The sequence below is a fragment of the Argopecten irradians genome, chromosome 4 (genome assembly GCF_041381155.1).
Source record: "Argopecten irradians isolate NY chromosome 4, Ai_NY, whole genome shotgun sequence".
NCBI classification, from domain to species: Eukaryota; Metazoa; Mollusca; class Bivalvia; order Pectinida; family Pectinidae; genus Argopecten; species Argopecten irradians.
Window position 1 is genome coordinate 21,799,858 of NC_091137.1, and position 17,424 is coordinate 21,817,281.

A 17,424-nucleotide genomic window follows, 5' to 3' on the forward strand; every position below is an offset into this window, starting at 1 on the left:
TTGCAATTAAAGTAAATACATTTTATTTTTGAAATTATTTCCTTTATACATATTAGACAACTAAGAATCAATGTAAAATTAGACAATTAACTTTATTCGTTATTTGTATAACTGCCTAACGGTTCTTTGCTCCTTTATAAATGACAGTTTATTATGACTTCTCATCAATCACTGGTATCTCATCTATGCTTTTAATCAGTCCATTACATGTTTTCAAAACATAACCATGTTCAAAATATTTCATGTAATACATAGGTCGAGTTAGGTATAATTTTGGGCACTGTTTCATCACGAACTTTCCCAATGTTCTCAGAAGAAAAGTATTGAATTACTGGTGTTCCTCAAATTCTGCAATGTTTTGCTATGGGAAATCTAAATATGAAGTATTACATTGAATTACAGAATGTTCGTGAAAAAGGGTCCCAAATAGTGACAAATTATTTAACTATATTCTAAATAATGTCATACATTTTACCACAGTAGCATAGGATAACGTGATAACGAGTGACACCACAATTACATGTACGTTTTATATGTCGAAATACTTTATTTATGTACCCATAACATACTATAAAAAGTTTTGATTAATTTTCACAGAATGAAAAAAAGAAGATGACCAGTCACACATTTCACTGTCTTTCCTTGGAGTTATGAAAATAGTATCAAACTAAACATTTTTGATCATTTCATTATGAAACCAGTCTAAAATGTCTAAAATTCGTTTGATGTGAACTAAATTACAGTAAACTAGTTCATAACACACGAGATACATATTTTCACAAATCAAATATTTTCGCAAAAGTGTTGAAAAACCTAAGACGCGAAATATTGTGTACGCAAAAACAAGAGGCCCAGGTATTTAATTACAAAGACTCTTACAATAAGAGAAAATATTAAAATTGACCCCACGATTTGTCAAATTTTGAATTCCAACCATATAATGTTACTGTAGATACCATACGAATATGCTATCCAATACATAGTTTCAAAGAGGAAGTAATTTATGTGAAAATAGTAGCCCAATTTGACCCTTTTAACCCCGCCTCTCAGTGATTGACCCCTTTTGACTCTGCCCCTCAGGCCCCCGGTGGTCAGCCCCATTATTTGTACAATTTCGAATCCTCACCCTATAATGATGCTACCTTTGCATTATGGGTGCTGTCCTTTGCTTAGTTTCAATATCGCATAAGCTTACTTTGGTCCTTCGGACCAGGTGAGCTAATAATGTGCTTATACAGAAATACATTTTCTATCATACCTATTCGTGTAAAACTGGCTGGTCTCAGGCAATACACTCATGTCGTATGAGGCTGTATTGCATGGCTTCCCATGCAATAAAGCCTTGTGACGTCACAGCGTCAACAAAATTACTATTTGATCGGTACAATTGTAACTTTTCTTTTTTTCCCAAAAACTTTGCTTGGTTTACTTTAAAAGATACAAACAACGGGATTTGCAATGAAATTATCACGCAATTTTTATATATGGGGAATCGACTTGCAGTCGCGTTTTTTTCAAATTGATTTCAAAATGGGGAAAGTTATAGTAAAATTGCAATAAAGCCTCGTTGTATGAGTGAAAAATACTCTTTATACATGGATACGAAGGATAGGGATATTCTACCCTCTGAATCACAAAATGTTTTTTAAGCCCTCGGCAAGCTCAGTGTTTTACATCATTTTGTGTCAGTCAGGCTGGTATATTTTGTGTCCCTCGGGTAGAATATCCCTATCCTTCATATCAACATACGAACGAGTCTTATAATATACCATCTACCTCATCAATACAAATAAAAGATAATTTTTTACAGTCTCTCATTGTTTAAGGACAAAACATTAAAACCCCAACAATAATCATTAAACAATGACACTTACTTTAAAACAAACAATTCCAGCACTCTTCATTTGAATGATACTTTTATGCCTACATAACGGTTTAATCAGTACTGTGTATACACACTGTAGGAGTGCCAGCCCCTGTAACCTGACCGGGAAGTCAGTAGGGTTTACATACAACTGTTGACTCCGATTCTTGACGACCTAGAGTGCCGCCAGAACAAACAGACGAATGTCTTCCTCGTAGGAGTACCAGTCTACCAGTCACTGTGGAGATCACTTTCAAACACTGGAAAGAGTTTACAGTGTTTGATGATACTTACTATCAGGTCGTTAAATCTACTGCTATATCAGTAGGTAAACAGGGGCACCTCTCACAAATATTAACATACCTTCTGATAAAATAAAAATAAAAAATAAGAATAAAAAATATGCTTATGTAAGTATTTAAACACTTTTCTATCATTCATAAGGCATCATTATGAATATTTATCTGTTATACTCGTATGTTAATACAATGACAAAACGAAAACGATTTTTGTTAAACTATTGAAGCTACTCAGTATTTTCTTTACAGTATCATTATCTCTATGTATATGTATCGTTTAGATCTATCTTTTAAAAGGCATCCGTTTCAAATATCTTTCACTAAAGGTAACGATATCGCAGCTTTGTACAAAATCTAACAAATACTACCGTAATTACTACTACACTAACATCACCCAAAATCATTTGTATTCTTTTTCATTTTAAAAGTAAGGCTTTATACTGCACTTTCATGAATCGATTTTTTTTCTTTTTGTTTAGTCATTTTATATGATAGCGAATACTCATAGCATTTCATAAATCCCGATTTCATTGCTAGCTACATCGGCTACTAAGAACTTATCTTCATACACAGCGATTGTCGATGGTTCTTTAAGTCCGTTCACTGCCGTCAGCAGTACTCTACTTCCAGAGGACGGCGATACTTGTACGATGTTTTTAGATTGACGTCCACATAGGTAAACATTTCCTTCTCTATCTACATCACAGCCGCGCAGACTCTTGGCGAGGTGAGGTCCAAAAGATTCTTCCGAAAATTTAGAGAATGCAGACACCCTCACTAAACCACCATTGTCAACGTCATGTGTGCCAATCACTTCTCTTTGAACGTTATTCGTCACAAGCTGCCAGCAAGGAAGCGGGAGCTTACAAAACTGCTTTAACTGACCTTTAGTGCCATCTTTCGTAACATCAAACAATGTGGTTTTCTTGTCTGTAGGACAACTGACCACCAGGCCACCCCTGTAAAACGTGATGCCATAACAGCAGGTTTTGAGATCCATTTCCATGCCGTATAGTCGTATGAACACATTTGGCTGGGGCGCACGCTTCAAAAAGATTATCTTCTGTTTATAGGGTATTGTGACTGCAAATGTGTCATCGCCGACACTGCAGATGTCCCAAGGACGGTAAGTCAGTTCGGTTTGGTGGATAAGATGCCCATAGTCGGTAAACAGTTTGACGGCTTTGTTTGCGAAGTCGACCAGAATCACCTCATTATTGGGTAGGTACAAGGCACTAGTGATCCCGCACACAGAACAATCTAAATAAGTACGTGCATTGAACCGCAAGATCTCGTGTACGGTTCTGGAATTCAGTGGCAGGATTTTTCGAACGGATTGCGGAAGTTTTGTCTTTTCACGTACAAAATTTGTTTCGCCAAAACTGTCTAAATCTAGCAAAGACGTTAGAAAGGGGCTTATGTTGATGGAAAGACGAGGAACACTGTGGATTCCAGAAATTTCTTTCACAACTGCTACAGATTGTTGTATCTGGACGTGACAAAACAGGGCGGCCGATATGACCCTCTTATCGTCGCCGTCATGCAATGCTGTGTTAAGTAGCTGAAGAGCTTGATTCAAGTCTTCATTCAGACTTTCGCATCGTACGATCACTGTATCTAACAAGCGTCCTTCATTTCCCGAAACGTTGGAAACCTGATCCTTTAAACTTCTTTCAAGGACGTCTAACTGATTATTAATGCCATCCCGTACTTCGCCAATATCTCTCAGGATGGCTTCACGGTCAGCAGATACCAAAGTCTTGTGCCTCTTGAAGAGGACAGCCAATGTATCCATAGCTGACAGGCTATCTTTCACAGCTGGTTTTAATTCGGAGTTTCCACGCTTCAATATTCGAGAATATTCTTTGAATGTGTGAACTCCATCACACTTCGCGTGTTCATCTTTCATGCAGTTGATACATACACAACACTTGTGTATCACACAGAAGCATTCAAACGCCAGACCATGCTGTCTGCATACCAACCTTGACGGGTAAAAGTCTCTGGGTTCCACATTCTTGAAGGGAGGTAACTTTATCTGACTTTCTGAATGACAAGCGTCAACTAAGACACGTGTGTGATCAGTGCCGTGTGAATGAAGCACACTATCACAAGCTTCACAAAGGTTCACTGAACATTGCTCACAACGCAAGTTTGCCTTCACAGTTTTTCTAGAAAAAGTTTGGCAGTTTCCACAATATTTATTTTCTGGAGGTTTAGTTTTGCCATCGACTTTGGATTTTTGTTTGATTGTCGGATCTATTTTATGTGTAGGATTATGCTGCGTTTTTCCTATTCTGATTAACTCTAACATCACATTGTTAGTAGGAAACTGGTCGGACCAATCCTTGTGGTGTTTACTAGGATCAGGCGGAGAGCTGTCCCGTCTACAAATTGGACATGGAAAACTTCTCAACGGTGGCCTTCGCGCAGAATTACTACTCCTCTCCGATATAAACGAATCCAAACAGTCATGACAGAATGTGTGTAGGCATGGCAATGCCTTCGGTCGTTCCAAAGTGTCAAGACAAATTGGACAGTCTGTGATATCAGAGGTGTCCAGGTTTGTTTCTTCTGTTTGTGATCCTCCATCGTCAAGTTTGAATTCATTTTGTCCTGGAATTGTGTTTAAATTGCTGGAATTTGTGTCAAATAAAGATGTCGCAATTCTAAAATGGTTATCTTGTTCATTTCGCTGCCGTTGCGACAGTGGATCATTATCGTCTGGTCGAAATGCTTGTAACAGCGGACGACTGGTGATACTGTCGACAGGACCTTCAGAGAACAGATCGTCATCATTAATGTTGGGACCATCATCCCAGTACAGGCCTCCCTCTGCCATGGGCAACTGGCAGTACAGAACGGCTTAGCATTCTGAAATGAAAATATGATTATAAAAATAAACAGTAACAGTACAAAAATAAATGAAGGGTTCTGCACAGCTCACCTGGTTATTTAGTAAATATCACAAAAACCGAGGCTTATAATTGAACTCCCACCCTTAGCAACTACTATGCCACCAGTCAAATATGAGTAGCATCCAAAGTGGTTTCAAAGACAAATTCGTTATTAAACAGTAATTTAATCAAAATTTTCGTACCTTCCCTCAGGCATCAGGGAGCTTGAATCTGAACAATTTTGATTAAAAATATAAACTTAATTTATTTTACATCGATTGCGAAACAAGTAATACAACTTATACAAATCACTTTCGATGACCTGGATGTAAGCGCGCGAGGGATCTTAGAGTGGGAGGAAACCAGAGTGCCAGGAAGAAACCCACGTGATCGGGTAGGTGACCCCTGACGTTTTCGCGTCTGTTTGATTATCCACCTATTAGCCAAGCTACCAGCCAAATAAATATCTTTCACACAGCAAGTCATTGATATGAATATATCAAATTTGATTACCCTGTTGTTCCCATGGTGTCAGTCCAACCATTTGAGCAAGTCCCCAGGCCCCAGCATCATGAAAAGGTCTTAAAAATCAAACAGTCTTAAGTTTAGACTTAGCCAATCCCAGATGACGTTGCAAAGCAGTATGTCATTTTTTATTGGCTTAGCAAAAATTTAAGTCTAAGACTGTTTCATGATCCTGTGGCCTGGCATTGGATTGTGGAGACTGATAATATGTCGGGTGGTACAGGTGTAGTGTTGTAGAGACTGGTTGGTATATCAGTACAGGTATGGGGATGTAGAGACTGGTTGGTATGTCAGTAGAGGTATTGTGTTGTAGGGACTGGTAGGTATGTCAGAACAGGTATGGGGTTTAGGAGACTGGTAGTTATGTTAGTACAGGTATAGGGTTGTAGAGACTGGTAGGTATGTCTGTACAGGTATAGTGTTGTAGAGACTGGTAGGTATGTCTGTACAGGTATAGTGTTGTAGAGACTGGTAGGTATGTCTGTACAGGTATGGGGTTGTAGAGACTGGTTGGTATGTCAGTACAGGTATGGGGTTGTAGAGACTGGTTGGTATGTCAGTACAGATATAGTGTTGTTGAGACTGGTAGGTATGTCTGTAAAGGTATGGGGTTGTGGAGAATGGTTGGTATGTCAGTACAGGTATGGAGTTGTAGAGACTGGTTGGTATGTCAGTACAGGTATAGTGTTGCGGGGACTGGTAGGTATGTCAGTACAGGTATAGGGTTGTGGAGACTGGTAGGTATGTCAGTACAGGTATAGTGTTGTCAAGACTGGTTGGTATGTCAGGTGGTACATATATAGTGTTGTGGAGACTGGTAGATGTGGCAGTACAGGAATGGGGTTGTAAAGACTGTTAGTTGTATCAGTACAGTATAGGGTTGTATAGACCGGTAGGTATGTCAGTATAGGTATAGTGTTGTAGGGACTGGCAGGAATGTCAGTATAGGTATAGTTTTGTGGATACTGGTAGGTGTGGCAGTATAGGTATGGGGTTGTGGAGACCGGCAGGTATGTCAGTACAGGTATGGGGTTGTAGAGACTGGTAGGTATGTAAGTACAGGTATGGGGTTGTGGAGACTGGTAGGTATGTAGTACAGGTATGGGTTGAGGAGACTGGTAGGTACAGTATGTAAGTGTTGTGGAGACTGGTGGTATGTCAGGTATGTGGAGTACATGTATGGTAGTGTTGTGGAGACTGGTAGGTATGTCAGTACAGGTATAGTGTTGTGGAGACTGGTAGGTATGTCAGTACAGGTATGGGGTTGTGGAGACTGGTAGGTGTGACAGTACAGGTATGGGGTTGTGGAGACTGGTAGGTGTGGCAGTATAGGTATGGGGTTGTGGAGACTGGTAGGTGTGACAGTACAGGTATGGGGTTGTGGAGACTGGTAGGTGTGGCAGTAACAGGTATGGGGTTGTGGAGACTGGTAGGTGTGCAGTACAGGTATGGGGTTGTGGAGACTGGTAGGTATGTCAGTATAGGTATAGGGTTGTGGAGACTGGTAGGTATGTCAGTACAGGTATGGGGTTGTGGAGACTGGTAGGTATGTCAGTACAGGTATAGGGTTGTGGAGACTGGTAGGTGTGACAGTACAGGTATGGGGTTGTAGAGACTGGTAGGTATGTCAGTACAGGTATAGGTTGTGGAGACTGGTAGGTATGTCAGTACAGGTATGGGGTTGTGGAGACTGGTAGGTATGTGACAGTACAGGTATGGGGTTGTGGAGACTGGTAGGTATGTGACAGTACAGGTATGGGGTTGTAGAGACTGGTAGGTATGTCAGTACAGGTATAGTGTTGTAGAGACTGGTAGGTATGTCAGTACAGGTATGGGGTTGTGGAGACTGGTAGGTATGTCAGTACAGGTATGGGGTTGTGGAGACTGGTAGGTGTGACAGTACAGGTATGGGGTTGTGGAGACTGGTAGGTGTGTCAGTACAGGTATGGGGTTGTGGAGACTGGTAGGTATGTCAGTACATAGGTATGGGGTTGTGGAGACTGGTAGGTATGTCAGTACAGGTATGGGTTGTGGAGACTGGTAGGTATGTCAGTACAGGTATGGGGTTGTGGAGACTGGTAGGTATGTCAGTACAGGTATGGGGTTGTAGAGACTGGTAGGTATGTCAGTACAGGTATGGGGTTGTGGAGACTGGTAGGTATGTCAGTACAGGTATGGGGTTGTGGAGACTGGTAGGTATGTCAGTACAGGTATAGGGTTGTGGAGACTGGTAGGTATGTCAGTGACAGTACAGTTGTGGAGATGGTAGGTGTGTCAGTACAGTGGACTGTTGTAGGTACGTAGGTATGTCAGTACAGGTATGGTGTTGTGGAGACTGGTAGGTATGTCAGTACAGGTATGGGGTTGTGGAGACTGGTAGGTATGTCAGTACAGGTATGGGGTTGTGGAGACTGGTAGGTATGTAGTAGGCAGTACAGTATGGGGTTGTGAGAGACTGGTAGGTGTGTCAGTACAGGTATGGGGTTGTGGAGACTGGTGGCTGTAGTACAGTATGGGGTTGTGAGACTGTAGGATCAGTACAGGTATAGTGGTTGAGTGGTAGGTACTGCAGTACAGGTATGTGTTGTAGAAACTGGTGGTACAGTACAGTATGTGTTGTGGATGGTAGGTATGTCAGTACAGGTATGGGGTTGTGGAGACTGGTAGGTGTGACAGTACAGGTAGGTATGTCTACAGGTTGGGGTTGTGGAGACTGGTAGGTATGTCAGTACAGGTATGGGTTGTGAGAGACTGGTAGGTTATGTCAGTACAGTAATGGGGTTGTGTGGAGACTGGTAGGTATGTCAGTACATGTATGGGGTTGTAGAGACTGGTAGGTATGTCAGTACAGGTATGGGGTTGTGGAGACTGGTAGGTGTGTCAGTACAGGTATGGGGTTTGTGGAGACGGTAGGTATGTCAGTACAGGTATTGGGGTTGTAGAGACTGGTAGGTATGTCAGTACAGTATGGGTTGTGGAGACAGGTATGTAGTACAGTAATGGGTTGTGGAGACTGGTAGGTATGTCAGTACAGGTATGGGTTGTGGAGACTGGTAGGTATGTCAGTACAGGTATGGGGTTGTGGAGACTGGTAGGTGTGTCAGTACAGGTATAGGTTGTGGAGACTGGTAGGTATGTCAGTACAGGTATGGGGTTTGTGGAGACTGGTAGGTGTGTCAGTACAGGTATGGGTTGTGGAGACTGTAGGTATGTCAGTACAGGTATATAGTGTTGTGGAGACTGGTAGGTATGTCATACAGGTATGGGGTTGTGGAGACTGGTAGTGTGTCAGTACAGGTATTGGGTTGTGGAGACTGGTAGGTATGTCAGTACAGGTATGGGGTTGTGGAGACTGGTAGGTATGTCAGTACAGTATGGGTTGTGAGACTGGTAGGTATGTCATACAGGTAGGGTTGGTGGAGACTGGTAGGTATGTCAGTACAGGTATGGGGTTGTGGAGACTGGTAGGTATGTCAGTACAGGTATAGTTGTGGAGACTGGTAGGGTTGTCAGTACAGGTATGGGTTGTGGAGGACTGGTAGGTATGTCAGTACAGGTATGGGTTGTGGAGACTGGTAGGTATGTCAGTACAGTATAGGGTTGTGGAGACTGGTAGGTATGTCAGTACAGGTATGGGTTTGTGGAGACTGGTAGGTATGTCAGTACATGTATTGGGTTGTAGAGACTGGTAGGTATGTCCAGTACAGGTATGGGGTTGTGGAGACTGGTAGGTGTGTCAGTACAGGTATGGGTTGTGAGACTGGTAGGTATGTCAGTACAGGTATTTGGGTTGTGAGAGACTGGTAGGTATGTATGACAGTACAGGTATGGGGTTGTGGAGACTGGTGGTATGTCAGTACAGGTATAGGGTTGTAGGGACTGGTAGGTATGTCAGTACAGGTATGGGGTTGTGGAGACTGGTAGGTATGTCAGTACAGGTATGGGGTTGTGGAGACTGGTAGGTATGTCAGTACAGGTATAGGGTTGTGGAGACTGGTTTGGTATGTCAGTACAGGTATGGTAGTACAGGTGGTTGAGACTGGTAGGTATGTCAGTACAGGTATTGGGGTAGGACTGGTGGAGACTGGTAGGTGTGGAGTACAGGTATGGGGTTGTGGAGACTGGTAGGTATGTCAGTACAGGTATAGGTTGTGGAGACTGGTAGGTATGTCAGTACAGGTATGGGGTTGTGGAGACTGGTAGGTGTGGCAGTACAGGTATGGGGTTGTAGAGACTGGTAGGTATGTCAGTGCAGGTATAGTGTTGTAGAGACTGGTAGGTATGTCAGTACAGGTATTGGGTTGTGGAGACTGGTAGGTATGTAAGTACAGGTATGGGGTTGTGGAGACTGGTAGGTGTATGCAGTACAGGTATGGGGTTGTGGAGACTGGTAGGTATGGTCAGGTATACAGTATATGGTGTTGTAGAGACTGGTAGGTATGTCAGTACAGGTATGGGTTGTGGAGACTGGTAGGTATGTCAGTACAGGTATGGGGTTGTGGAGACTGGTAGGTATGTCAGTACAGGTATGGGTTGTGGAGACTGGTAGGTATGTCAGTACAGGTATGGGGTTGTGGAGACTGGTAGGTATGTCAGTACAGGTATGGGGTTGTGGAGACTGGTAGGTATGTCAGTACAGGTATGGTGTTGTGGAGACTGGTAGGTATGTCAGTACAGGTATGGGGTTGTGGAGACTGGTAGGTGTGACAGTACAGGTATGGGGTTGTGGAGACTGGTAGGTATGTCAGTAACAGGTATAGGTTGTAGAGACTGGTAGGTATGTAGTACAGGTATGGGGTTGTGGAGACTGGTAGGTATGTCAGTACAGGTATGGGTTGTGAGACTGGTAGGTGTGACAGTACAGGTATGGGGTTGTGGAGACTGGTAGGTGTGACAGTACAGGATGGGGTTGTAGACGTGGTATGATAAGGTTGTGTTGTGGAGACTGGTAGGTATGTCAGTACAGGTATGGGTTGTGGAGACTGGTAGGTATGTCAGTACAGGTATATGGGGTTGTGGAGACTGGTAGGTATGTCAGTACAGGTATGGGGTTGTGGAGACTGGTAGGTATGTCAGTACAGATATGGGGTTGTGGAGACTGGTAGGTATGTCAGTACAGGTATGGGGTTGTGGAGACTGGTAGGTATGTCAGTACAGGTTGGGTTGGGACTTGTGGAGTCAGTACAGTAAGGTTGTGAGACTGGAGGTATGTACAGTACAGGTATGGGTTGTGGAGACTGGTAGGTGTGTCAGTACAGGTATATGGGGTTGTAGAGACTGGTAGGTATGTCAGTACAGGTATGGGGTTGTGGAGACTGGTAGGTATGTCAGTACAGGTATGGGGTTGTAGAGACTGGTAGGTATGTCAGTACAGGTATGGGGTTGTGGAGACTGGTAGGTATGTCAGTACAGGTATGGGGTTGTAGAGACTGGTAGGTATGTCAAGTACAGGTATGGGGTTGTGGAGACTGGTAGGTATGTCAGTACAGGTATGGGGTTGTAGAGACTGGTAGTATGTCTAGTAAGGTATGGGGTTGTGGAGACTGGTAGGTTGTCAGTACAGGTATGGGGTTGTGGAGACTGGTAGGTATGTCAGTACAGGTATAGTGTTGTGGAGACTGGTAGGTATGTCAGTACAGGTATGGGGTTGTGGAGACTGGTAGGTATGTCAGTACAGGTATAGTGTTGTAGGTATCGTGGTAGACTGGTAGGTAGTTGTACAGGTATGGGGTTGTGGAGACTGGTATGGTATGTCAGTACAGGTATAGGGTTGTGGAGACTGGTAGGTATGTCAGTACAGGTATGGGGTTGTGGAGACTGGTAGGTATGTCAGTACAGGTATGGGGTTGTGGAGACTGGTAGGTATGTCAGTACAGGTATGGGGTTGTGGAGACTGGTAGGTATGTCAGTACAGGTATGGGGTTGTGGAGACTGGTAGGTATGTCAGTACAGGTATGGGGTTGTGGAGACTGGTAGGTATGTCAGTACAGGTATGGGTTGTGGAGACTGGTAGGTATGTCAGTACAGGTATAGTGGTTGTGGAGACTGGTAGGTGTGTCAGTACAGGTATGGGGTTGTGGAGACTGGTAGGTATGTCAGTACAGGTATAGTGTTGTGGAGACTGGTAGGTATGTCAGTACAGGTATGGGGTTGTGGAGACTGGTAGGTATGTCAGTACAGGTATGGGGTTGTGGAGACTGGTAGGTATGTCAGTACAGGTATAGGTTATGGGGTAGGTATGGAAGATGTAGAGATGGTGTGTCAGTACAGGTATGGGGTTGTAGAGACTGGTAGGTATGTCAGTACAGGTATGGGTTGTGGAGACTGGTAGGTATGTCAGTACAGGTATGGGGTTGTGAGACTGGTAGGTATGTCGTACAGGTATGGGGTTGTGGAGACTGGTAGGTATGTCAGTACAGGTATGGGGTTGTGGAGACTGGTAGGTATGTCAGTACAGGTATGGGGTTGTGGAGACTGGTTGGTATGTCAGTACAGGTATAGTGTTGTAGAGACTGGTTGGTATGTCAGTACAGGTATAGTGTTGTGGAGACTGGTAGGTATGTCAGTACAGGTATGGGGTTGTGGAGACTGGTAGGTATGTCAGTACAGGTATAGTGTTGTGGAGACTGGTAGGTATGTCAGTACAGGTATGGGGTTGTGGAGACTGGTAGGTATGTCAGTACAGGTATGGGGTTGTAGAGACTGGTAGGTATGTCAGTACAGGTATGGGGTTGTGGAGACTGGTAGGTATGTCAGTACAGGTATGGGGTTGTGGAGACTGGTAGGTATGTCAGTACAGGTATGGGGTTGTGGAGACTGGTAGGTATGTCAGTACAGGTATAGGGTTGTGGAGACTGGTAGGTATGTCAGTACAGGTATGGGGTTGTAGAGACTGGTAGGTATGTCAGTACAGGTATAGTGTTGTAGAGACTGGTAGGTATGTCAGTACAGGTATGGGGTTGTGGAGACTGGTAGGTATGTCAGTACAGGTATAGGTTGTGGAGACTGGTAGCTATGTCAGTACAGGTATGGGTTGTGGAGACTGGTAGTATGTCAGTACAGGTATGGGGTAGACTGTAGGTATGTACTGGTAGGTAGTGTCAGTACAGGTATGGAGTTGTAGAGACTGGTAGGTATGTCAGTACAGAGACTGGTAGGTATGTCAGTACAGGTATAGTGTTGTGAGACTGGTAGGTATGTCAGTACAGGTATAGTGTTGTAAGATGGTTGGAGACTGGTAGGTATGTAGTACAGGTATGGGGTTGTGGAGACTGGTAGGTATGTCAGTACAGGTATATGGGGTTGTGAGAGACTGGTAGGTATGTCTGTACAGGTATAGGTTTTGTGGAGACTGGTAGGTATGTCGGTACAGGTATAGGTTGTAGAGACTGGTAGGTATGTCGGTACAGGTATGGGGTTGTAGAGGACTGGTAGGTATGTCAGTGCAGGTATAGTGTTGTAGAGACTGGTAGGTATGTCAATACAGGTATGGGGTTGTGGAGACTGGTAGGTATGTCGGTACAGGTATGGGGTTGTAGAGACTGGTAGGTATGTTAGTACAGGAATGGGGTTGTGGAGACTGCTAAGTATGTTTGTACAGGTATGGGGTTGTGGAGACTGGTAGGTATGTCAGTACAGGTATGGGGTTGTGGAGACTGGTAGGTATGTCAGTACAAGTATAGGTTTGTGGACCGGTAGGTATGTCAGTACAGGTATAGGTTTGTGGAGACTGGTAGGTATGACTGTATAGGTATAGGTTTGGGGAAACTGGTAGTTACTTCAGTACAGGTATAGGATTTCATATTGTTTTCAGACGAGCCTTGACAAAGCTCTCACAGGCCCATATCAAAAATTGTAGGTCTGCCACGGTTTATACTTGAAGTAATGACTTTTACAAACGGTCGAACCGGTTGTTCGGAATTAATGAAAACGGTCATACATTCTATTGATAAAGATAAGAAGGTGTTTATGCTAGTTACGGTGGGGGCTAAACTATGTAGCCCGCCCCAAGCCCAAGCTTTTAAACCCGAGTTTGAGCTTCGGCTATTTTCGTTTTTCTACTCAACAATAGCACATATTAAAACAATTTTTGACACAACAATTCTTTGTGTTATGTTTTATCTTTCTAAGTAAGTTACATTTCTTGAAATTAATCTGAATTTCATAAATCGACCTTTATCACTTTTCAAAGGGCTAAACCATGTAGACCACAACGAGTGTGACATTTCTTGATTTTTCCAAAATATTAAAATATTATGTTTTTTTGACAAGAATTGCTGTTATTCAAAATACATCATAAAGGTATACATTCAACATAAATATCCAATTATTTCATAACAAATTCCGCCTTTTTTAGTAATTGCGTTGACAAGTACCTGTCTCGCCGATCTCTCTGTTTACCTGAGCCGAGCCTGAACTATGGGCAGACAACTCCCCGAACCCGAGCTTTTTTAATAAATGTACCTGTAGAATGCACACGTTAGTATTACAATATTGTATAATGTAATTAATGTAAAAGCAATCTATATGTTATATTAATATTTGAGCATTAATTAAATGACACTTAGTACAAAACTTAACAAAATTCAAAAGAAAATTAATTAGATAATTAAAATGTGGTCTTGCTTTTTTCACATACCTTAATTCCCTATTTGATGTAGATCGTTTTCTTTCATACCTACATGTGTAATACTGGCTGGTCTAGGGCAATACACTCATGTCCCCTGAGGCTGTATTGCATGGCTACTCATGCAATAAAGCCTTGTGACATCACAGCGTCAACAAAATCTCTATTTCCTTGGTAAAATTTTTATTTCTTTTTTCACAAAATTGACTGGCTATACTATAAAAGATGCAAGCAATGGGATTTGTGTTGAAAATATCACGTTATTTTTCATGTATGGAAAATTGACTTCCAGTCGTGGATTTCTTGGAATTTATTTCAAAATGGCAGGATATTATGTAGTTGTAAAATTGCATTGAAACGTTGAGGTATGAAAGAAAAATACTCTTTCATAAGTGGATAGGAAGGATAGGGATATTCTACCCTCGGGATCACAAAATGTTGTAAAACCCTTGGCAAGCCTTGGGTTTTACTACATCTTCCTGAGTGGTGTTTCCATCATAATCATAGGCCTGCGTGATACTGTAGAAGTTACACTGGAAGCTACACTGTAGGATACGGCAGACTTTTTCACATTTTGAAGTCGAAAATGTAAAATGTTTATCGTCGCACAACGGACGACAGACGACGGACAACGATGGACAAAAGGCATTTAGAATTAGGTCACAATGAGACTTTGTCTCAGGTGACCTAAAAAATCTTGGGATCGGAAAGTTGCCTACCCTTAGCTTAGGCTCGGCTCGGGTGAACAGTGAGATCGGCAAGACAGGTACTTGTTAACGGGGTTACCAAAAAAGACGAATTTGTTATAAATTGATATTTATGTTGAAATTTATACTTATCAGACCAGCTATGTATACTTGCTGTTTGGATTAAAATTATTCATCTCAAAAAAGCATAGATTTCAAACAATTTAGAAAAATCGCAAAATGTCGCGCTCGATTGTGGTAAAGGTATTTAGCACGCTGGGAAGTCAAAGACCCACTATAAAGTTAGACTAATATATAGAGATATTAGTCTATAGTGGGTCTTTGACTTCCCAGCAGGCTAAATACCTATGACTGTAGGTTACATGGTTTTGCCCCTTGAAAAGAGATAATGGTCTATTTATGAAATCCATATTAATTTCAAGAAATATAAATAGTATGTATAGCTAACAAATAACTCAAAGATTCTTTGTGCCAACAATTATTTTAATACCTGCTATTTTGGAGGATAACAACACAAAGCTCGGCTCAGGGCTGACTACATGATATGCTTCATGGCCATATCCTACTTCCGGTAAACAAAACGAAAGTAAAAAAATAACATTCCGATATTCACCCATTTGATTACTATGACAGTACTGAATGCCCTTTATTTTATTCTTGTTTTTCCTTAGATCTACTTGCCATACCAGTGATTGTATGATAATAACAATTTGAGTACAAATAATCTCAAAATAATCGACGTAAAGTTACATCTGTATCTAGATTTGTGATCATGACCGACATTCACTTGATCAGTAACTTAGCGGTTACTGTGCTGATTTTATATGAGATAATGATCAAGTCACTCATCTCCTCAGCAATTCAAAGAAAGGTTCATCATGTAATTTATATATTTACATTCTTACCTATTTCAGTTTTACAGTGTCATGTTGTGTCTGCGGCCCACTTAAACAAGTCTACGAACCTGCAGCGTACATATCTAATCAAGGGAAGTAACTCTTACAGCACAGGTGAATTATATCCCGATAAAATTTAAGGGAACGCGACAATATTAACCGTTGCAAGCTCTACTAAAAGGAAAATCACCAGATATTAGACTAGTCTTGGAATGTTTTTCTTGAAAGCTTTAATCAACTAATAGATGACACAATATTAGTTAAAATGACATCTCCCAACAGATAGAAATCTCATCTGAACGTGTAAACACGGAAATTAATAAAAATAATAATAATTATAAAAAAAAAAAAAAAAAACATAAATGGAAAAAAGAAAAAAAAGAACTGGAAGAAATGTTATATCCATTGTAAAATAGAAGAAAACCTCACAGCTTATAAAATACGCCAGGGATAGGGCAACAGGCAAAGTTAGGAGTTCTCATCATCATCATCACGAAAAAATACTTTGGAGTAATAACAAGCTATTTTAGAAATATATACAGGAAAAAAAGAACATGTATATTGTATGTCTGTAATCAAAGTGGAAAATACTGCATGACGGCACTACCACCAACTCACACCAATCATAAGAACTTGAACAGCAGAATAATAGAACAATTATGTTGAACAGTTTTTACCTACCAGACAATGATGAGAAGTGACGGTTGCGTATCTGCCTTTAGGCAAAGATTTTTCTGAGGTTGTATTAATTTCCTGTGTTTTAAACAAGTCAAGATGTGATTCATTATATTATTTACATTCACTTTTGATATGATGAAAAACAGCAAAATTTATACGATTTTAGTGAACACATTAAAATGCCGAAGTTAATTAGATTATGCGTAAGAAACCTTTGCTAATGGGATATCCAATGTGTTTGAGGAAACATAACCTTATTCCAAGAAAAAAATACATACATTTTCTTCAACAAACTTTTTATTGTTAATGTACCCTGATATTTAGATAGTATTCTGTCAAAATCTCTGAAGTACCAATGTGTCAATGGTAAATGTTTACAGTCATGAAAAGAAATAACATTAAACAGTAATATTGAAAGTATTTAAAGTTATGTGCTATAATTTCCATACTCACGAATACCCAAGAAAAGATTTTAATGTTTTCTTTACCACCAAAATCTGCCAACAACTTGAGAATCAAATACTTACAATCCACAGGTTTTAATTTGATAGAACAAATAAGGACTGAAAATGATTTTTGACAGTACTGCCAAAAATCATTATCAGCACATACAGTCTGACTATGAATCTAATTTCAAGTTTTGGTGTACAATTTTATTTCACATTTTTACAACTACAACTGCACTTATTATTCGTAATTATAAGTGATTTCGGCAGATATGTTTCCATCTAAATATGCATAGGAAAGACCAAACAAACAAGTGCATTAATTCATTTTTTTTGTAACTAATATGGCATCATATATGTTTGTCTGTCCATTTGAATGATTTTCACAGCTGAATTAATCAAATGGTTTTCAATATATTACTAAAGCAAAAATAACATGTCAAAACTTTCACTCAGTTAGGACACATAAAACTTCTAATAATTGTC

The 17,424-nt window shown here is 41.1% G+C and overlaps 1 protein-coding gene across 1 annotated transcript; it reads right to left on the reverse strand.

Annotated features, from left to right (window-relative positions):
- Nucleotides 1-8: 8 nt before the first annotated feature.
- Nucleotides 9-16,504, reverse strand: LOC138320950 (uncharacterized). The gene is made up of 2 exons (XM_069264274.1): nt 15,824-16,504; nt 9-5,037 (listed from the first exon to the last, which is right to left on the reverse strand). The coding sequence occupies exon 2, from the start codon at nt 5,003-5,005 to the stop codon at nt 2,666-2,668; it is 2,340 nt and encodes a 779-aa protein (XP_069120375.1). The 5' UTR covers nt 5,006-5,037; nt 15,824-16,504; the 3' UTR covers nt 9-2,665.
- Between the last annotated feature and the right edge of the window lie 920 nt (nt 16,505-17,424).